The sequence below is a fragment of the Simochromis diagramma genome, unplaced genomic scaffold, assembly GCF_900408965.1.
Source record: "Simochromis diagramma unplaced genomic scaffold, fSimDia1.1 OVJJ01000602.1, whole genome shotgun sequence".
NCBI classification, from domain to species: domain Eukaryota; kingdom Metazoa; phylum Chordata; class Actinopteri; order Cichliformes; family Cichlidae; genus Simochromis; species Simochromis diagramma.
The window spans coordinates 7,092,263-7,115,735 of record NW_024387040.1 but is presented as its reverse complement, the minus strand read 5'-3'; the positions used below and the strand labels follow the sequence as shown (position 1 = coordinate 7,115,735).

Sequence of the window (23,473 nt, the reverse complement as noted above, 5' to 3'; positions counted from 1 at the left end):
AAGGAAGCGGCCGGAAGAAGAAGAAGGAGGAATGAGTTCATGTACATGGCCAAGAAGAGCCTTGGCCTTGTATATATACATTTACATGAACTCATTCCTTCTTCTTCCTTCTTTCAAAACAAGGCTCTGGTTGTCCTTGATGGGAGCCTAGACCTAAACTCCACAGAAACATCTTTAGAGAGACCTGATGATCACGACTCCTAATCCAATCTGACACGAGTTTGGGAAGATCAGAAAGATCCACAAAGATGCAGAGTTTATGGAGACTTACCAAAGAAACCTTGGGTGTGCACTTTCTGCCAAATGAGCTTCTACAAATTACTAAAACAGGTTTCTGAATACAGAATCTGAAACCATAGTTTTTGATTTTTTTTTCCACAAAATTGATTAAAAAAACAAAAACAAATTACCACTTTTTACATTATGGGTTACTGAGTGTAGCTAGATGGGAAACGGTGCAATAATGTAATAAGAAGTATTTTTCAGAAACTTGTGTTTTTTCATTTTTCCAGTATAAAAAGTGTGTTCTGCAGCTGAATTAGATAGGAACTAGTCCATCATCATTTAGTGGTTAATACAGAATCATGCATGGGATGACATTTTTGGCTCAGCTCTTGTACACAAGCCAACCATGAACCCTAAGGTCTGGGGATACTGCCAAAAAGCTGGATTTACAGCAAGCACAGCTTACCATTTGAAAACATATCATTGTATTGGCATGGGTCAACATATGAATCTATTTGAAAAGAAGTAATGTTCTTTACCAACAGACTCAAAGCCAAAGTACTGTGAATCCCAGGGAAGCCTGAAAAGGAAGTGAGGGAAACTGTAGCCAGAAGCAGAAATGGGTCGATGGCTGAGGCTATATCTAAGAATTCCTGCTGTGTAGCTACACTTTTCAATTCACAATTTTGAAAATGCTAAAATCTTGATGTTTTCCTGTGGAAATGACACATTTGGTATCCAGCATCGAGAGGCTTCTTTAGACTGTGTTTGTGGAGATTATGTGGCAAATGAGGACCTAATTAGATGAAGTCAATCTTGGCCAGTGGGAGGAGAGCCATGATGCTGATACTAGCAATCACAGCAGAACAGAATGAACACCTGGGGTTGGGAATATGGAGAAGATGGAAGAAGAATCATCAAATAATTGGGAAAGGTTATAAGTAAGGCAATGAGTAGGGAGAGTGCTTGGGAGTAAATGACTGGACATCCAGATGGATATTTCATACACCACTGACAGTGTGTAAATGAGATCTTTTCTTCATGCCACATTCACTCAAATGTGCTTGTCAATGATACTCAGAGATTAACAGAAAACAGCAAGGATGAGATTATCTGCTCAAGTCTCATTAGAAGTAGCACATTTGTTCTGCAAGGGGGCTTCAGTCGTGATTCGCTGCTTTTTTTCTTACATAAGTAGGCTGCAGTAGAGACTAGTTGAGAGATTAAGTGTAAGAAATCAGTAGTAAATGATTTAAATAGTAGCACTGTGCACATAATAAATTAAGGATACAAGTCCATTGAGTAAAAACAGGGTGCAATTCATTTAGACAACAATCTTAATTGAAAATAGTACAAAGAAAAAAAACTGAGAGATGTTATTGTATTTAATTGCATTATGTTTTTATCTACATTTTACACAGCATCACAACTTTTCTGGAAGCTTTCAGCAAATCAGCCTTAATCTACTGTCTGTCAGACAGAGAAGTAGAAACCAGCTTGAACATCTCACTTTTGTAGTTCACAGTAAGACATATTTAAACTTTTTCCTGCAAAAATGATTCCTCCCGTGATAACATCTGAAATGTAAGTGATGTTTAATGTGCTTGTTTGTTACCTCAATATACAGTACCGGTAAGTTGGAGGCTGTTATCTGTCGGTACCTAAGCAATTTATGAAATGGGAAGCTAATTTAACTTGCTCAATGAACTGCACATTTCACACTTCATTTAGCTGTTCATAAAAGACTCAACAACAAAGCATTATCAACACTTAATGCTTTGTTTCTAATAAAAACCCTTGACAGTAAAGGACCAACTTAAGAAATACTTCTATAAATGTGTTCTTAGCTCATTGTAAAAATGAAAAAACAAATTCAGTGACTAAGCATAATCAGGTGATATGATTTACATGATACTGTAGTCCTGATATCTGTGAAAATAGATGGTATTCAGCCTCACGCTTGAAACTAAATATTGCAGTTTGGCTCAAGTTTAGCAGTAGTAGATAACTTTTTAAAATTTGCAAGTCACTTACTTGTATTGAAACTTTCTTTAATGGAAAAGAACATTGTGAGCAGAGCAGAATATTCTGAACCTTGCTTAATGCATCTCATTGAAGCAAGTAGAGAGGTGACCCTGAAAAATCCCTGAATCGTGCAAAGGGAGGTTTACGTATGCAGAAATATTGATTAAGATGGCCCTATGTGCACAAAAAACACACAAATTATTAAACTGGGAGTTATTTTGCTTTTAGGATATTGGCTCAAGTAATTCTATCAAAGAGGATAAGATCGTGCATCTTTAAAAATGGTGCAGTTCTGTTCTGTTCTAATAGTTTGTTATTGATTATAGATGTTGTTGAACATCTGCACAGAGTGACATATGAAGGTGACCACTATCTTATGCAGCTGCCAGCTGCTGAGTCTCGACTAGGGTTGAGTTGGCAGGAAAATGCTTTTTTGGTGACATGAGCCTTGTGGATGCTATTTAGTTGGGAATTTGCATGCCCTGTCCGTGCCACCAGGTTTTGATGCGAGGTCACATGCTACCTGTCAGTGCACAGTACTCACCTGGTCTGACACCTGCTCTCTGTGCAGGCAGCATGTTTGGTTGAGGATCAACTCTCCACAGTGTGCAGGGGAGAGCTGGAAGAATGCCTCCTAGCCTCTGTGTGAGTGTGTGTCCAGCATGTTTATTCACTGGCTAGTATCTGTTTTTACGATTGCTTGCCTTGTGCATGTATGTGACACATTGGATTTGCATCCACCAGCACTCATACGAATAGGCAGTGGGTTAGACCCCCCATCCTCCCCTCTTGCTCAGTTGGATCACACTCCCCGATCTGTCAAGCATCTGTTGACGTGTCCTGGATGTGACATGCCACCCACTGCAAGGGAGAGACACAAATTGCCAAGCTTTTTCTTAGAGGCGTTGCACAGTTAGGACTTAAAGATGGACTAAAAGATTCAGAGTAGCATTTTGACACCTTCAATTAATAAGCAATTAAATCTGATAGGCAGGTTAATGCATTTTAGTGTTGAATGGGTTAACTTTTCCCGTGCGGCATCCTGGCCTTGCTTCCAGTGGCAGCAAGGAGACACTTGCTTAGTAATAAGAAAATAATGACATCTCAAGGCCCACTTACAGCCTCAACATCCCTTTTTACTTTCAGTGTGATGTGTTGCATTGTGCAGATGTAAAGTTATAGTCACAGTACTTGTGCAGCTACATAGCTACAGAACAGGAGCTGACATTAAGTATTAATATTTTGAAGTGGCAAGAAATTTCAGAAGCAACAAAAGAAGCAAACTGTTTGTGTGTTGTCACAAAAAATGTGTGAGGGAAATGTACAGCTGCTTTGTTTCCCAGTGAAATAAAAATCATCAGTGTGTAAGAAAGAGGGGAAAGGAGAGGAAGGGAAATTTTATAGGCTGGAAATTTAAAACTTACATTTAATGTCCTAATTCATTTTTGAATTTTTAAATCAGACATTGTGGACATTGGATCTCTATTTGGTGTGTTGCTGAACTATATTTTTGTTAAACTTATTGCAAAACAAATTGAAGTTTACTAATTTTGTGTTATTTAAAGATTGCATGAAAATAATAGCCAGTTTCATCCTGTGTTTGATTCCTGTGTTTGATTGGTTACATCTTAGGTACTGTTACTAGGTCAAATCAAGGTTAGCAGTCATTCATTTATATTTAAGATGATAATGCTGAGTCGGTGAAGGAATCTAATGCTAGCTTTATGGTGTCTAGGGGTTGGAAATCAGTCATAATAGCTCATGAAACATCTGCTTATTGTTGAATTCAGATGGCTAAATCCACAAAGAGCAGTGAATATTGGAGTAGTGACAAAGGCCAGCTGATAACAGTCTTTACACAAAGAAAAATATACTGGAGCTTACAAACAAGTTAATATGTGACATATTTCCAAGTTATTCTTTTCCCCATGTTGCACTGCTGCACTCCTGTGTACAGGTAATCTCATCAAAAGGCCTCAGTCAGCTGCCAGCCCTTAATGGAAAGTGCCTACCAAACAGAAACAGATGTTAAAATTAATGCTTTTGCAGGGGCTTTTTTCCTGGATTTTTTAATCTGTTTAAGTTACTTCATTATAGAATTACAATACTGGCAAATCACATGTCATTGTTTGGCATTAGGCCTCATGTGTATTAGTTTTGTTTTTGCATCAGTCCCGTACAATAAAAGTTCAGAGTACTATATTAGCTAAAAGCATATTAACACATAGCTATGTGCACTTTATGCCAGCTTTGTTTTCTGACATGTAATTAACTGTAGAGTCAGTTGCTCAAAGTCACGTGACACTGTGCATGCCTCTGGCAATACTGTGATGCTAATCTTGCCCGACAGTAGCAAGTGACTATACTGTGCATACTGTACAAGCAAAGCGCATGCACATAACCTGATTTTTACTGCAGTGAATGTGGGTCTGTATGCCTTTTCACATCACGAATGCTTTTACAATATGAATGAAGTCACGCACCATGCGGCATCACAGTGTTGGATAACAGGAAGAAAAATCAGAAGGCGGTCTAATATACCCCCCATTCAATGCTTGTTTTAAATGCCCTTTTTCAGTTTATATGTGCTGCTCTGAAACGTTTGCATCACTTAAATTAGCCGTAACAATGAAGCAGCGTTTGGCTACAAGTGTGTTAACACAGCAAAAATGCTACAAGGAGGAAAGAGTTGCAAGGCGTACATTAACATCAGCAGCATTAGCAACTTTTTCACATGTGGGTCATGCATGCGCTTGATGGATGAGGGTACAAAGAGTTATGTAGCACATGCACACAGATGCACATGCACATAGATCCTGACTCTCCACGTTTCGATTTAGCTTTCACCGTCATCACTACACCACTTCCACGTAGTCCCGAATTAGGCGCCCCAGATTTCATAGCTCTTAAGAGACAATAAAAGCACAAACATTACTATTGTGTGAGATTGTGTGACACAGGCTATACTTTTTACCTTCTGCTTTATGAGTTTGTGCGTTGGCAGGCTCGGAATAGCTTTTTGAATCTTACAGCGTCCCACTTAGAGGAATTGTTGCAAAATGCAAATTAAGGAGAATGATTGAAGCTCTTCATTTTTCATGCCATAGAAATATATAAATAAACGATGTGTTTTGGTCATTGTAGTGCAAAATCATAAACAAAAGTGAAATAATTTGGGTTTTTATTCATTCATCATGTTAAATTAGACGTTTCTTCAGGAACAAAAATAAATAGGTCAGAACTGTTTTTGTCACCACTCAGAAATTCTTCCCTCTAAATGTAGATGATAAGTCTGAGGTTCACACATTTTTCACAGTTTCCCTGCATGCCCTGGGGACACATGAAGATATAAAGCACAAGAAATGGTGACTCCTGTTGCTGTCCGCATGTATGATCCCAAAGCGGTTGGTACATATGAGTTGTCACTAGCTGAGCTGAAAACACATTGTTTTCCACCAGAAAATCCATTTGTTTCCATGGCGATGCTGTCCTCCCTTGTCCAATTTCCTTGACTGCTTTTTATGGATAGCTTTATTGAACTTTATTAAAAAAAAGAATTGAGAGAGGGAGGAGAAAGAAAATAGTAATTTGTCACACTAATATAATATCAAGGTTTGTGAAGGTGGATTATTTGGAACAGGTCAAAGTGACCTTTTATTCTTATAGCCTTATTATCCTCTAAAATTGCTTTTGGGCAACACACATACTCCCCATAATCAGTTCTTCTTGTTTGTGCACCTCTGTTGTTGCTTTGTATTAAGTTTAATGTTCTAGTCTACATTGAGGATTTTGGACCGAACCCTAATAGCCTATTCTATATTGTTTTACTAAACTAAAGTTTTAATTTATCAGGGAAATATTTCATCAGCAGTTTTGGCGTTACTGACAGCTTTATTTAGGACAGCTGCACTGATATAATGTAGCCTGTAGGGTATTTCATAAATTACCATTGCTGGTTTATTGCGCTTATATACTGCATATATTCAAACAATCTGAGTTTTATTATTATTATTAGAAAAACCTGCCCTCGGGGCAGTTTTTGGCAGGCCCCCAGCGCTTTTTCACTGTGCTTGTGTGTGGCGCAGAGTTGTATTGTTAGTTTATCTTGTTCTTCTTTATGTCTTCATCAAACCACAAAAAACAGATGACAAAAGTTGTTTGTTTCTAAACACTTAACAAAAAATTCATATATGAATGAGAATACATATATATAACAATAATATATGTCTATTTTTTTCTTAACAAGCTACAAAGTCAGGCGACATAAATCTGTTCAGTTTTAAAGGAAAGCAAAACCTTGGGTTTAATGTTTACGTGGAATATAATAATGTTGGTATAGCCAGTGATAATCACCAAATAAACTTACATTTTTAGCCTCTAATTGTTAAAGACACATTTAAGAAACATAATACATAGTAATATTTAACCTTAAACTGCTGATTTAATAGTAAATCATTTATAGTTTAATTCGTTTATATTATAAATCTATTTATAACTCATTTAAATAGAATTTATAACACATGTTTTAAAAGATAAAGATGTTAATATCTGCTCTGTGTTTGTGCAAGTTTCATTCAGATTGGCCCACCCTTAAGGAGGAGATGGGGTACATACAGAGTTACATATATACACATATGCTACAGTCATCATAGAAGATATTTTATAGTAGACATCTTAAAAAAATAGATTGGGGTTGTTAAAATTGTTAAAATTACAAATAGCAAGCTGAAGAAGTACCCTTACAGATCACATGACTGCCTTATAAAACTGATTTTATCATATCTGACTACAAACGTACCCTTTAAAAAGAAAGTGGCATCTAGAAGCTGCATCTTTGTCCTTTATTCTTACAGTATATCCATGATAGATTCAACCTGAAGCCATACAACTGCAATCTCAGCAGAGTCATGGCCTTTCGTTATGGAGGCAAAGCAGTGTCAGAGCTACTCGAGTCCCTTTTCTTTAAAGACCAAAAGCTTCCTGAATGAATACATTATTTAAGAGAAATGTCAAGAATCCTGTTCAGCATGGGAGCTTTACAGTACTTTTCTATTGTTATATTATATCTTTTTTGTTGTTTCTGTTCATAATATTTAACAGATGAAATTCACTTAGAATAAGAGAGTAACAGTTGCAGGACAAAGCTGTTGAACAACACCCTGCTGCACAGTATAAGTGTAGTTTTCCCACATATAACCCAAAGATAAATCGCAAATAATTCTCAACAAATTAAACATTTCTGGCAACTATTACATTGTTCAGGCTTTAAAGTGTTAAAAATTCAAGGATTAAACTTTGAAAAACAACTATTATTATATTTTTATAGCACCTTTAACAGAAGTCGACTTTAAAGTTTGCTACCGTTAACATTAAAGTTCCTCCAAAATCTCAGCAAATATTTTTTTAGGTTTGGTGGTACCTTAACGGAAACAAAAATAGAAGAAAGGTTGAATTAAATATAAATGAGCAAATCAAAGAATTACACAGAAATGCACTCGCACAATCCACAGTCCCTGACATAACATTAAAATGACCTCTGAATCGCTTGCGTAGTTGCCTCCGTTGGGGCATTGTGTACATTAGCTTGTGTTATTGAATTTCTTTAAACATCCTGCAATGACAGCTCTGCCTGACACCAACAACACCAGGCTTTTTCTAAAGTTAATGCATGCGTTAATTTGTTTACCTTCATCAAATAGACCTCATCACCAGAGGAATTTGTCTCTGATGGGTCCTGAGCTATAACTCAACACAGTCACTCCATTTGTCAGAGGGAGCCCTGACAGTCAGCCTAATTAGTTTGGTTGTGACAAAGGAGCTGTCTTGTGGAAACCAGGAACATCAATCCATCCATGACGGCATGCAGGTTTATAATGCAGCCAATACAGTGAAAGGAAACACGCTTATTATGCGTCAGGTGAAACTACCTCGATCAGAAGGTAGAAGAATCTGTTTGGCTAAACAAAAGAAAAAAACGCTTTAAAGCTGTGCCTTAAATATGTGTTTATTTGTCAAGTTATTTAAAATGTTTTGATAGGATGCCAGCAGCATATTTCATTCCTAAGTGTTTTGAATAAAGCCCACTAACAATCACAAATTACGGTGGAAACACGTTGCGTAAGCTGTCATTTATTTATATGGTAAAGATATACTGCCTCCTTATCTTTTGGTGTAACATCAAGTGTTCTGGGTTGGAAATGAGATGGCATGCTGAAAGTGTGCTATTTCTGTCAAGTTACCTTTTTGTGTGACTCCTATCATGTCTGATATTGCTTGTGCAGACATATGTTTAATGAAGAATATCTCATAAACCAGAAGCAATCATGTGCAGCTTTTGTTCAGAGTGTTGTCTTGGTGCAGTCAGTGAGGACCGTCACTCAAGACAGTCATCTATCATTTAAGAGCCATTTTAACAGCAAGACATTAAAGTTAGTGGTACCCAGCCTCTCCTGGCATTCCTAAAAGCCACTTTTACATAATCGCAGAAAAAAAAAAACCATTTTCCTCAATTTTTTTTTTTTTTTTTGGGCCCCTGGCTGTCTTAAAAATGTTCTACAACATTGTTCTCTGTGGGATTTTGTTTTTTTCTAAGACACTGTTTGCACATTCAGGATGAGAATATCCTCTCTGTCACTGTTGTTTCACTGCCAGCTGCAGCTCTCTCATGGGTGTCTTTCAAGTACATTTAAAAATGTGGGTGAGTTTTGTTGAAGTTGTTAGTGTGTGGCTAAAGTGGCTCGACAGAATTTCTCAATAAACCTTGTATGTATTTGTGTTTGAGGCAAGGTAGAGAATTTAGTACTTTTTAAAATACTCGATATTTTGCAGGCAGCATTTTACTTTCCGCTTCATTGTTGATCTGTTCACTCAGAAAAGCATTACTGTAATTATATTGTTCATCTATGAGCCTCTGTAGTCTTTTTATGCTGTTTAATGGCTTATTTCACAAAAACAAACTATACTGGATACTTAGTTAGTTACCCATAGTTATTGGATATCAGCTACTCTCAGGATTTTATTGCTGAGGTGTTAAAGGCAATTTATTAGGTTCAAACCTGCAGGTTATGTTGACTTCTACATTGACTGCTTGATTCTAATTGTCCTTAGGTGTGAACGTGACTGACCCGCACCACCTTCTCGAGTAAGAAAAGCCATAAGAAAATGTATGTTGTGTTTCGGTTTAAAAACTCCAGCAAGATCTATGGATCGTTCAAATTAACCAGAGCTTTATTTACAGAGAGACACTTTATTATAAATTGCTTGACATTAAAGTTAAGCTTTTCAAATGTCATCTCTAGAGGCACCACAGCCTTTTGTCTGCTGGTGAAGTGCAGTGGCAGCACAAGTCTCAGAGCTCAGAAACAGATGTTAAAACCAGAGAAATGAAACCAAAGCTATTCGCATGGCTTCATATGTAGGCACACCAGGTCATACGTACACGAATACTGACCTGAAAAAAGAGCAGAGCAGGATAGCCCATTGTGGCGTGAATAAAGCACAGCGGGACCACGGAGCAACGTTCAGAGCCAACTTTATTTAATTCACGTCACACCACACACACCAACCCCTGAGTCCCCGTGTTTTAACACGGCGGGCGTGATTGCGGATGCCGTGCAGGTGCGTCCGCACGGCACCGCAAACCACGCCCCACTACACCCATTAAACCAAAACAAATACGTATTTTGCATTCAAATTTTTATGAAAATGCAGAGCGCAGTGTACAGTATCGCCTTACCTTTGCAACATGTAAGTATGCATGCAGGTAATCAAAGTATTGGGAGACAAATATGTCTTATTTGAAATGTCAAGAAACTCTTATTTGCCTGTTTTGTCATAAACATATTGAATTCTGAATCATTTGGCATGTAGGAGTAAATATTTGTCTTTTTGAGAAGCATGTACACTGCAGTAATTGGGATCAACTGACACAACTAGGGTCAGCGTTACACTTTTTCACACGTTGTCTCATGTAATGAGTCACATAATCAATAGTGGGTCAACCATCGTCTTAAGGGACAACTCCTACTAGGGCTTACATACCTGGGTCTCTCCACCATTTGGTCTTAGAACTGATAAAGCTTCTTGGATGAGAGTGAAGCGTCTTCAAGAAGCTTAAAGAAGTCCCACTGCTTTTCTTTCCAAGCTCCTTAGATTACCATGACCTGATGACTGAGAACCTACACAGACATACATTGCGGTTGAAAATCACATGGGTAAAGACTTATTGCCCTTTTATGTCTTACACATGGAAAGCAATAAAAAATATATCCTTTGTGTCTATAGCATCTTCACCTTTACGTCCTGTCTGGTCAGTAATATTATGCAGTATGCCTAACTGCAAACATTTGCACGATCAAAGGAGAACTTTACTGGACCTGGAAACTGGAGGTAAAGCGCTGAACTCTTTCTTTTGATTAGAAACAAGCACAGACACATAGACGCACACACACAAACACACACGTATGAGCCAGATTTGCTGTGGTGATTTGATCTCCTGTGAAGAGGAGATTGGTAATGTTCTTTTTTTTTCTTTGGAGACAGCATTATCCAGGCTCAAGAGAGAAGTGAAGACTTTCTGTAGCCTTGCAGCCTCTAAAGGCTTCATGGAGGCTCTCTAAACCCCGAGCTCCATCCAGCAACTAGTTTTCAGTGTTGATTGAGGAAGATAGACTGTCTGCTGTCTGTACAGCGGCTTTGTATTTTTTCACCAGCAGAAGCTGCAGTAGTCTTCTCACTCTAATGCTTATTGATTCCAACACTTCCTAAGATGGTGTGCTGTAAGTCAGTGCTGCTTTGCATTTCCATGCCACTTTTTTTTATTTGTTTAAGTGTGACTCACTTATGGTGAGGTAGAAGAAGATTAAGAGTAGATTTTGCCACTGTGACGCTGCGTCCTTGCCTGCTTACGCTGTTAGATGATGAGGAAAAATCTATTTTACATTCATCTCATCTAACCCCAAAGAAAGCTGGCATCCAAATAGATTTTTTTCCCGCTGTGCTGATGAAGCACAGGTGTTAATGAGCATTAACATTCATAGCCTGGCTTGTTTTATCTACTCCTGCATTTTGTTTGCACACCTTGCTGTTCAGCAATCACTTTAAATGCAATGAACTCTCTGTGGTTTTTAGAGGCTGTTTACACAAAGTAGAAGGAACAAGTTCTCTCAAATTTCTTGATGTTCTTTTGTTTGCTTGTTGCTTTTCGTACTGTGGAAGCCATGATTTTAAGCACCCCTTCTCACTGGAAGACCCAAAGCAGCAGCTCTACACTCATAGCTAAGCCTTCATCAAGCTTTACGTTTCTTTACATATTGATGATTACTGGTCCTGTAATTAGAGCAGCAGAACATCTGTTATGTAATATTTGCACACTGTGCGGAGTGATGAAGGAGCTTGCACTTTGGTTACTACCGTCTTTTAGTGTGTGCAAAAATAAAAGAGAAGCTACATGTGCTATGAAACCGTGTGGCCATAAAGACCCCTATTCCACAGTTCAGTTGACACTATAATTAACTCCTGGCACACAAAATTGTGGTTGGTTACCCTAGACAGGTAGACTTAACTGGGTCAGTCACCTCCAGTGGACATACAGCATAATACATAACCACAGGTGTCTTTGAGCGCTTATAACTGAAGGCCATACCTGACAAACCCGTTACAACCAGGTCCTTTGTGTTGTTGATAAACTGCTCTTTACGAGCGAGCAGCATCAAAATTCTGCATGTATATGCAGTCTGTCAGGTTAACGCATTTGTGTGTGTCTGTGTGCATGTGTGTGTGCGCATGGGTATTTGTTGCTAGCAGGCAGATAGCCAACATGACCCAACTTCAGCTTTTCAGCTTTAGCGCAGCTCTGCAGACAGCTGTGCCACAAACACGCTGCTGTGGATCACCGCGAGGGCCTTTATTTAGGTCACATTCTGTGCTTCAGTGGCCAACAGAAGAGATCTCTGTCAACTGCAATGAATACCTTTAGTTGGACACAGCCCACTTTTTAAGTGCTCTGCAAGAAGCGGACACTGTGCACGTCTTTGTTGTATGCGGTGGGTGCCGCATGTGAATTCACTCTTGTGAGTGCGTTGCGGATGGTGGGTGGGGGTGGGGACTGACCACTGTGGATTTTCCATTTTCACTCATACAATAAGAGAAATCTATTTGCTTAATTCTCTCCCTGAATGATTTAATCCTCTGGTTTAGCGGAGACAAGGAAATTGCATGAATTATTCCCCTAGTTTTTCAATTAATGTAGCACCTAGTTTACAGTCAAAGAAAATAATAAATCTTTCAACAGTACAGCCATTCACTTAACTGCACCTCACATGCACCCAACACCATGTCCTCAAGGGAAGTAAACGCTTGCCATGATATTTAATTCTGCTGCTCCATCATTTTGTTTGTCCTATGTTCATTTCTCCCACCCTAACTCCCAACCCTTTTTTCCCCATTTTTTAAAATAAAATATACCTTAGTGGCCTTTGGTACTGCATTGTAAATCAGTGTAATGAATTGCCTGCTGAGGCTAAGCCTCACTGCTGTCGCTGTGCTACCCTGAGGTGCGTGGGCTCCGATTATTGTCTTGTTAGCTATACCTCCAGTCCACTGGAAACAGTGTGGGTTCACCGACCAGCCAGCCACAGCCCCACATGGGTAAGGAAGGCACTTTAAGGATGCTGATGTATGCCGCTCTTTTGTAGTCACCCTGTAAGGGCAAGGCCGTTTATTGCAGTCGCCTCAACCAGCCCAGAAGCTGTCAGCTAGGTTTTACTGGCCAATTGGTTTCCCCCTAGAAGACCTAGAGGTATAGAGGGGGTATGTGATCACTGATTGTATTTGTGGGTGTGGGGATGTGCATATTTACTCAGCGAGCAGGTAAGCTGTAAAGCAAAACTAGATATGTTTTCTTTTTTGTTTTAGTGCTACCCAAACATGAAAGCACTGGATTAAATTTGTGAGACAGGGGACAGTTGTGGTAAAGTCGCTGCATTCCCATCCCTGATTTCTTGTATCTTTGACTTCCATTGAAGTTTCATTTTACAGTAGCCTTGAACAAATTTAGCACAAACTTGAAATAGATTTGATCTCTCCTTGCTACCTTTTCTTGCTTTAGTTCTCTCTGTTTCCTTGATTCACTGTCATTTTTTTGTTCACTGAAATGTAGTAGACTAAACAGAGAAATGGAGGAAGAGGCTTGAGGACAGATCTGGGTGTCTGGGACAACATGCCAAATGGCTGCTATATTTAGAAATCCTCCTTTTGAAGTTTTGAAGGGCAAAAATCAAAGACTTTGAGGCAAGAATAGGTCCAAGGCCTGTCAACATCAGATTTTCTCAGCTGTGAAGGACGGCCAAAAATCATCTTCCTCAAATAAAATCAGATGAAAACATTAAATTGAGCTCTTAAGTGTATGCAAATAGAAGATATTTATAATTCTGTTTTCTGTCTCTCTCTGTTCTTGTTTGTTTGTCTGTTCTTCCCCATGGCTGTGTATTTCTTTGCAGAGCTAGTTTCTGGGCCTTTGCAGACTTCCTGCGGCAGCAGTTGAAGACCTGGCCACGATGACAATGAAAGGTCTGTCCAGCAGTCGCAGTCACCATCACACAGTGACCTGCGACCCTTCTTACGACTCGATGACCCTGGGACACTCAGATCGTCGGTCCTACTTCCTAAACTCTGGGGATGCTCATCCTGCTGACCACCCTTGCTATACCCAAAGGAACTCCTTCCAGTCTGAGTGCAGTACCTATCCTGATCTGGCCAGCTGCACTTTCCCTCGCAGACAGTACAGCTCTCACCATGAGCTAAAGGAGGAGTGTGGTGCTTTGGTGCCTTACACCGGGCCGAGCAGTAAGGGAGGTGGAGGAGGAAACAACAATCGCATCCCCTCTAACCTGCTAGAGCAGTTTGAGAGCCAGGCACCATTGCGGCGTGAAGGCTACCACACACTGCAGTATAAGCGCACTGCTGTGGAGCATCAACGCAGCGACAGCCCCGGTCGAATCCGCCACCTTGTTCACTCTGTCCAGAAGCTTTTCACCAAGTCACACTCCCTGGAGGGGCCCTCAGGGTCTGGTGGAGGAGGAAGTGGGAGGATGAATGGCAGCAAATCCAGTCCTGATGATCCACCATCATCCTCTGGCACCTTAAAGCACAGCAAGCGCAGTAAGAGCAAAGACCGCTCCAAGTCGGAGCCTAAGATGCGCTCTGCCATCTCAGGCTACTGGAGCTCAGATGACACGCTTGACCGGGAAGTGTGCCTCTACCATCATCAACATGCGGGCAACAGTGGAGGCATGCCCTCTGGGGTCATGACTATGGGGCGTCATCCAGAAAAATCCCAGTCGCAGTATTTCATGGAGTCCTATAACACTATCAGCGCCCAGTCTCTCAAGACGTCACGTAGCAACAACGATGTGAAGTGCTCAACGTGTTCGGGGGGCAGCGGTGGAGGGCTGCCGCTGATGAGTGCACTCGATGGCCAAGTTCAGCTGAAGAAGAGCTCATGGTCTTCTACTCTGACGGTGAGCAGAGCAAGAGAAGTCTACCAGAAGGCCTCAGTCAACCTAGATAAAGCTCTGGTGAAAGCCGAGCAGGGACGCACTTGCCACTTCCTTCAGGTAGGACTGTTTACAACAGCCCCACCTCTAATGTGTCAAACTTCATGCATCATCTGGTGTGAGCCGCTCCTCCATGTTTCTGTTTTTCTGCACAAAATCTGCATTTGTTTGCTTGCATGCGTCATTGTTATTTAGAGAGAGAGAGAGATGGAGAGAGACTAATCAGGGTCACAGCGACCCAGACTCGTTCATCTCATTCCCCTGAGCTTTGATCTCTTGTTGAATTTATTCTTGATATAATCATAAACATTTTTCAGACTCATCACATACCATCTAATCCTCTGTGGTTGTGGTTGAATGCACTGAAATATTTACAATATTTATAATTATATGGCTGGGGTTTAAGGGCTTAATTCCCCTGTAATTCAAATTACGATGTAATTATATTGAAATACAAATTCTTAAAGGCAGGTAATTTAGAATAAAGGTATAACAAGTCAGATTTTTACAGGAAGCAAAATTTAAGTATGTAAGTAAATTGAAGTAATTAAAATTACTTATGCAGTTACAATTACTTAATGTATTGCATAATTTCCTGGTAATTTTGCAGAAAATACGCTGTACTTTTCAGGGCACAAGCCTTATTATTACGTGGATTATTGTAGCCTTTTTACAGCTTTATTTTGTTACATCGTTAATTAATCTTCATTATGTTGATGAATTTTTTATTATTTAATCATCCTTTTTAACTTATGTTGTACTTAAGATTACTTACAGTATAATATGTGTCTCCCTTCTAGTAAAACACTCCATAATACAGCCCTCACCGCAGAAAGTACTTACATTGTAAGCTCAGAAAATATTATTTGTTTTTCCACTAAATTACCAGGAAATTGTGAAGTAATTAAAATTACTTATGCACAACTTACATTTACTTTCAATATAATTATTTCTTTGTTCAGTGTAAAAACCTGACTGGTTTGTGTTTGTGGAGCATTAATGACACCTTGCAGCATGGAACTACATTATTACAGCTGTTAACATTATAATTGCATTGGTCATAGCAGGATTGGTGGGTATATGGTTGTAAATGTCTGAATATATCCTATTTACAAAGAAAAAGTGTGGTGCTACTATGAGATCAGAGGTCAGCAGACAAAAAATTAAGAGAAAACCACTCTACTTCCTAAGCATGGTGGCCACACGCGCTCAAAAATACACAGGGACACATGCACACAGGGACCCGATCATGCTTCACTTTTCTGGGAAAAGATAAAAGTGTTTCAGATTTCATGCATTTTCATGCATTGAGCTGAGCTGCAAATTTAGGCCCGAGGAAAGAAATGGAGAGACAAGCCGGAGAGAATAGACGAAAGCATGTGTATGTGTATGCGGGGTTTTTTGGGGGGGGGGGGGGGCAAATAAGAGCAACAGAAGAGTGCATGAATGGAGAAAGTAAAAGGCAGAATGCGAGAGTAGGGAAACATAAAAGACAAAGTTCTGTATGGCCATGCATTTTAACATCCTGAAAAACAGAGTGAGCAGATCAAGGAAGGATGTTGTCACTGCAGTGTGGCAACAACTCTTCTAGCCTAAAAGAGCCATTGCTTTTTCTCCAGAGAGCGAGACGGAAGGGAAAAGTGGCTTTCAAGGAGAGCAGCCTGACAAGTTAGTCTCCAGACACTTTTTGAATGCTTAAAACAAAAAGACATGCTATTTGCATCACCTAGTGGGATGGGATTTTGTAATCCGGTGTTTGATGTTCACACACTCACTTAATTGACCCTTTTCATGAAACATTCAGAGGTTACATCCACAGACTGCATATTAAAATGGGGATGATGTCATCAACTGGTTTCTGAAGTTTTGGCTGACAGGGTAGTAAGTTAATGTCTAAAACTAGCACATCTGGTTATCAAGCAGGGGTAATGAATTGCAGTCTGCTAACTAGTTAATAGTAGTAAAAGAATTTGAGTAATCAAAACAGAAGCACAAACTTCTGGGATGGGCTCTACCTCATAGCATGCAATAAATCTTCCAGTAACTGCATTAAAAATGCTCAGAAGACCAAATCCAAAAGGGTGGGTTATAAAAAGCCATCCTTACCTCATCGGTTGTAAAGAGTAACACTGGCTACAGAGACCATAAATAGTTTTTTGAGTATGCTGTTCGTTTAAGAGCTGAAGATGACTCGCTTTTGGAGCCAGCCTCAAGTGGCCGTTAGAAGAACTGCAGTTTTGCCACTTCAGAGTTGGTGTCCTTTTTCCAACCCAGAGGGAGCGGCCTACACCATCCTCCATACTCTTATGCTCCATCAAAAAGCTGATTAAAGCAAAATTAATACCCTTTTTTTTTTATTTCAATTCGTCTTTTTCACTCTGTCTTAGAATAATTCACTTTTGACGTCCCCATCCAAACCACTGTTGCTGAGATGTTAACACAGTCTGTAGTTACCCCTGACATCAAGGTCAGCTTGGTTTCCTAGCTACACACGAGTCTGTTGAATGATCCTTGTGAACTTTTTTTCTCGCTCTGTATCTCATTTCTTTCACTTCAGAGCTGGTGCCCTAACAGCCACTCACCTTAGCACTGCAGTGGTTCTGTTGAACAAAACCCCCTTTGTTTCCCCCACCCTCTCTCTTTCCATGTCTGCTGTCTTTGACTCCCTCTCTTTTAGATTAGGGCTAGAAGATAGCTTTACCTCCTTTTATTTTTACCTTCATTAGTGTCTGTGAAAAGGCAGGAGTGCACACAGAAGCTGAGGTACTGCAACATTTTGTCAAAACAATTAATTTCCTGCATTTGATATGCAGCATGCATCACAGGACAGACAAAAGAAGGCAACTGGCACTGGCAGGCTTATGGTATGATCAAGGCAGACTTTGCATTGATGCTGTTACTACTGAATCTTTTCAGGTATAAAGTTCAGTGCAGACAACTGAGAAAATATTGGGTTTGGGGGTTTTTTTGTTTTTGTTTTTTTGAGTCTGCTCGCGATTCATGTGTAAGTATGTCTGCAGGGGCCCTGAAGTGCAGAGGGTGACATGTATACAATACCTCTTTACCTAATCTCACCTCATCTCTACAGGTGCCTCAGGATGAGTGGAGCAATTTCTCTCCGCTGGGGAAAGATGACGAGATTCCATGCCGGCGGATGCGCAGTGGCAGCTATATCAAGGCCATGGCTGAGGAGGACAGCGGCGACTCGGACTGCAGCCCCAAACCCTCGCCCAAGGTCCAGGCACGACGAGCCAGCTACCTGAAGGCCACGCAGCCGTCTCTCACAGAGATGACTACGCTCAAGTGAGTGTGTACCAGGGCGCAAATTATTACTTGAAATTACTCGTTGTAAAGATTTGGATTTTTCTTAATTAAATAAATCTAAAAGGTAAGAAAAATGCCAGGCGTGAACTAAAGCTGTTTACACAAGAACACAGAGTTGCCCTTTCTTTAATGTAGCATGCAAAAGATTTAAAAAAATTAAAGTTGGCTCATCTGAAGCAGCAGCTGTGAGTGGTTTTGTGTTTTGACTGTTTGTTGTTAATCTGTGGGAAAAGATCTTGATTACATTTCTGTCCTGGGTTTGAGCCCTAATAGACTAATCATTTTTCCCCTGTTTGTAACTTTAGATCTACCTCTGTATTATAAATGAGCATATGCTACTGAATAAAATGTGTTAAGTGTGCCGAAAGCCTGGAGTCACTCTGCACAGTGTCAGTGAAGCAGATTGGAGAGATGAAGGGAATGAGAGTGAAAGAGAAAAGTCAACAAACAACTGAGATGGAGGCAGTCAGTGTTAGTCAGCGTACTCCCAGCAGCAGTTTGGCTTATGTGTAAGTTCCTGGCTCTTGGTGATCACAGATTAATTACCTTTTCTGTGTTTACAACAATAAAGACATGCCTCTATTTTCATAGCTGGCATACAAATACACAAACACACTGAACTGAGAGCGACTGAGCCCTGATTTAAAATCCACAATGCCAGCTCACCTACTGAAATCTCTTTAAAGAAGTAAGCGCTGTGTTCTTCAGAAATGCATTGTGAGTTGAGAACATCATCAGCTATTTCTCTCTCCCTTTCTTTTGAAGCAATTCTTTTCGAATGATCTGAGGTTAAAAGCTGAGCTTCATTATTTGAAGAGTTTCAAGCTGTTGTTTCTTGTTATATAGCGCATTCTCTGCTCTGCAATCTATTTTTTCACAGCATGAGTTTATAAAGTATTCAGCAGTAACAGAGTCCATCAAGATTTTTATTTATTTATATTTTATCTAGTCCACACTGTCAAGCCCAATGGCAGAACTTAATCTCTTTGCAAACAAGTGGAACATTCAATTTTTGGAACTTCAAATTGATTGAAATTGTTTTCATTTTAATTTCATACCACTTTTGTAGTTTTTGGCCAGCATTCCTATAATATTAAAACACTGTGCTAATGTTCATGGTAAGGAAGCATGGTGGGAGGTCATCAATTACATTTTGCTGTCCAACCCTTCTTGGCATAATTGTGAACACGCATACACAGATTTGTTCTGCAGTGTGGGAGTTTTATCTGCAACTTTAGTGTAGTCGCTTTAATTTTTCCTCCAAGTGCAGTGGTGTAGGTTATCTGTTGGCTTATTTACAACCTGTCTGATTGTCTCTGACAGCTCGTGTTTTTTGCTTCCCCAGCTCCACTGTAGCAATGTCATCCTGTTTCCTGTTACTTCTGGGAGTACCAGTTATCGTAATATCACAGAATTAAGGACCGAAAACATAAAAACCTGAGTTGTAATATACCAGAAATTGCCTTTTTAATCCATTGCCCTGTTATGTACAGTCAGTCAGTGAGTCTAAGGTTTTACATATCATTTCATCATTAAAAAATAAATCTAATCATTGACAGGTTTTTGAATTAGAATAATGTGACCGCAGATGAGCAATAAATCACGCTACACATTATTCATTATTTAATGAAAACTAAACCAATATATGGTCCTGTGGAAAACTAAGTGCACCTCAATTGCTTGTAGACTTTAGCAGCAATAACTTGGAGTAACTTGAGGTAATGACTTTCTGCGTGACTATCAGTCTCTTCTATTATTCTAACGTTGCTTCACTTCATGGAGCTTTGTGGATTTACAATTGGATTTAGCACTTAAAATCCCATCACAATATTTCAGTTAGAGGTCTAAACTTTGAATATTTTCTTTTTCTGCCATTCTGTTGTAGATTTGCTGATGTGCTTCTGATCATTGTCCTGTTGCATAATGCATTTTTGGCCAAGCTTTAGCTGTTGGACAGCTGTCGGCCTCACCTTTGATATAGTTGATATTTTGGATTTTGGTATCCAAAGATATTTGTGGTCAGCGCAGTTGGTGCACATTCCTGTGGCTTTAAAACAATCCCAAATCATCACCTACTCTACCACCGCTCTTCATAGCTGCTATGAGTTGTTCGTGCTGAGATGTTGTGAGCATTATGGCTTAACATCTTTTGGTCTTGTCTGCCCAAATAACATTGTACCCAACATTTTGTTGTTAGTTAAGATGTAAATGTAAGCTAGTCTGCCTTGTTCTTTTTTCTGGTAACCCTTCCAAACAAGCCACACTTGTTCAGTCTTTTTCCAATTGTACTGTCGCCCTAACTTTAACATTTAACATGCTAACTGAGGCCTGTAGCGTCTGAGTTTTTTTTTTTTAGTTTCTCTGTACTTTGCACGGCCTGAGCTCTCGGTGAATTTCCACTCCTCAGAAGATTGGTAACTGTCTTGAATCTTTCTCACTGTAGAATAATGGACTTTAAATTGTTTGGAAATGGCCTTATAACCCTTTCCAGACTGATGGGCAGCAACTATTGCTTCTGTAAGCTCATCACTGATGTCTTGCCTCTTTGACAGTGTGCTAACACACCTGAATGCCCCAGACAAGCTGCCAAAACCTGTGCTTTTATGGAGGTGCTCACACTTGCCTACAATCAGTTGCATTTGATTAGCAACATGTGGCTGATGCTTTCCCTCTTAATTCCAATAGAAGGAGTGTGCTTGGCTTTTCACACACTGTTTCTGCATTATCACTTTAGTTTTTATGAAATAAATAATGAAAGGATGTAATTGCTGTTGCTGTTTTTTGATGGTGTCCTTTCTTTATACCACCACTCTGTATAACAACACATGATCTGACCGTTGGAGATATCTTACGTCATACTGCACTGAAACAGTTAAAGAACTGAGGACAGTCTGATGGCGCTGCACGAGGCTGTGACTGATTAGCTGTGTAATACACAGAGATGAGAAGAACACCAGTGGGTGCTCCGTCATTGTTACTGGTTTCACACACACACACACACACACACACACACACACACACACACACACACACACACACACACACACACACACACACACACACACACACACTTACCCTTACATAAGTGCAAGTGGCACAGCTTGGGGCCTACTAATGACTTGAATTTGGCCCCGGGAACGCCATCATCATCTGATGGAACCCAATGGAACAAACCAAACTGCAGTGCTGCACATTGGAGATAGAGAATGAGGCGGGAGCAGCTGACATCTTGTTTTCACATGGTGCTTTTGGGAGCTGGCACAAGTCTGTTACACTCTGCAATGATTTAATAATCAGCTTTGTTGTTCCATATGTTTTCGAGCTCATTCTGTGGCCATTGTGTCCTTGACTAGCTGGGAATTGCTCCTAAGAAGTTGTGAAATTTGCTAATTCTCGTCCAATTGCAACCTCCTCCTTTATTAAAACACAAGGCATGCAGATAAAGAGTGTATATGAATGGTTGGGATTATTTCTGACAAACAACAACAAGCTCAGGAGAAAATTACATCCTTTCTTGTTTTGCTCACTCACAAACTCCAAGCTTTCTTTTTTCCATAAACATTTATTTGTGGCCTAGATTTTATCATGTTTACTGTGTGTCTCTAAGACACACCCTTCCATCCCTCCAACCACCGTGTTTAGGCTCTTTATTTAGATATACTAAGAGGGGAAAGCAAGGGAAGGATGAAAGCGGAGAAGGTAAAAGCAGTTAGACTGAGAAATCTTGTCACGCGGAGAGGCAGGGGGAACTGGTTGAGGAAAAAAAACATTTGAAGCAAAACGCAAAAAAAGACATGATGTGAAGATGAAAAACAGAAAAGAAGAATTATGTAGAATTATGAGAAAAGAACGAGAAATGTGGAGGAAATCGGCAGACGACAGACAGATTCCTGATGTAATGTCTTCATTTATGTCACTTGTTTCATAGTGGAACAGCTTGCAATATGCTAAACTCCCCCCAATCCTTAACTGGTCCTGATTACTGGCTGGGTCTGCAATTTAAGTGGCCACAATAGACATCATTGGTTCTATAATCAGCCCCACAGGGAAATCAAGAGGAGATGTGGATAGAAAAATGATGTGGGTAGATTCTTCCTTGACTTGATTCCTCTGTGAATCACCCACAGCCAAAGACACAAGGTGGCTGATATGAATGAGTCACACCAGTTTCGCTTTATTGGTTTTAGAATATGTACCGTTTCAATTCTATAATCAAGTGAACCATTGCAGTACTGTAGGCAGTGCTGCATGGGGAAGTATAGGTACAGTGGAACATAGACAGGAGTACAAACTTTATATTTACTCTGTGTAACATTTTTTGAATTGTTTTGTCACATTTTCACTGGAACCATGAATTACACAGACTGGTCGGAAATTTTGGGAAAGAGATCAAAATTAAAAGCCTGAAAAGTCTCTTCAGAAGCAACAGAGGTTGTGTATGTTAGTGTTGAAGGTTAAATCGCCTGACTGTAACATGGGAGATTGTTGTTTTTCTCCTGTAAACTACAGGCTATGATCTTTTAACCATTGCCAAAGTTTAGACTTTTTCTTTTCCTTAAAAATATCTAAAATTAATCAAATAACCACCATAATGCTTGATTAGGAAACTGATTGATTTGAAAGTTGGAGTTCTGATAGTAGTGGCAGTATCAGGTGTTCATGTGGAGTGCATGGGTTGTTTAATTTGATAGTTATTCGAATATCTCTGAAACAGTCTATCATGCATCATATGGAGCAATCATTCAAATGACCTGGAAGCTTGAGGGTGCTGCACAGTATCTTTGCTGTGTACTGTTCAGGACAGAGATCTCAGATGTCATTCCTGGGCTCTCCTGGAGCCACCTGCCCAGTTTGGGGGTCACTGCTCCAAGTGCTCGGATTACCATGGGGACCACTATACCCATCCTATTTTGACCTAAAGATAAAGGGCATACTCAGCACAGATGTATGCCCTGCCTGCCAGAATCTTGCACTCTGCTGTTACGTGTTGGATTGCCTTAGGGGCCATAGCCCCCACAACCATGATTAGTGCCTCTGTGCTGTCTTTAAGTCCAGCTTTGACCAGCCATTGGTAGGATTTCTTTATCAGCTACTTTCTCTTCCGGACAGAGATCTCCGATGTTGTGCCTGGAATCTGCCTGCTTTCTGGTCACGGCTCCTAATGCATCTGTTACCACTGGAAACACTTTGGACTTACACATCTGCTCCAGTTGTTTTTTTCAGTCCCTGGTACTTGTTGCTGTCTGCTGGGATTAGCACATCTATCACAACTCTGGTCTTCTGCTCCTTGGAAACCACCACTATGCCTGGCTGATTTAGCAGCTACTGCTTGTCTGTACCACAGG

The 23,473-nt window shown here is 40.0% G+C and overlaps 1 protein-coding gene across 3 annotated transcripts in view; it reads left to right on the top strand.

Annotated features, from left to right (window-relative positions):
• dlgap1b (discs, large (Drosophila) homolog-associated protein 1b) overlaps positions 1–23,473 on the top strand; it is a 97,711-nt gene that overhangs the window by 35,158 nt on the left and 39,080 nt on the right. For all 3 annotated transcript variants that reach the window (XM_040044453.1, XM_040044454.1, XM_040044455.1), the window contains exons 3-4: positions 13,749–14,864; positions 17,893–18,107. In XM_040044453.1, coding sequence (XP_039900387.1) covers positions 13,806–14,864; positions 17,893–18,107 — 1,274 coding nt within the window. In that variant the 5' untranslated portion in view covers positions 13,749–13,805. The remainder of the gene's footprint in view (positions 1–13,748; positions 14,865–17,892; positions 18,108–23,473) is intronic.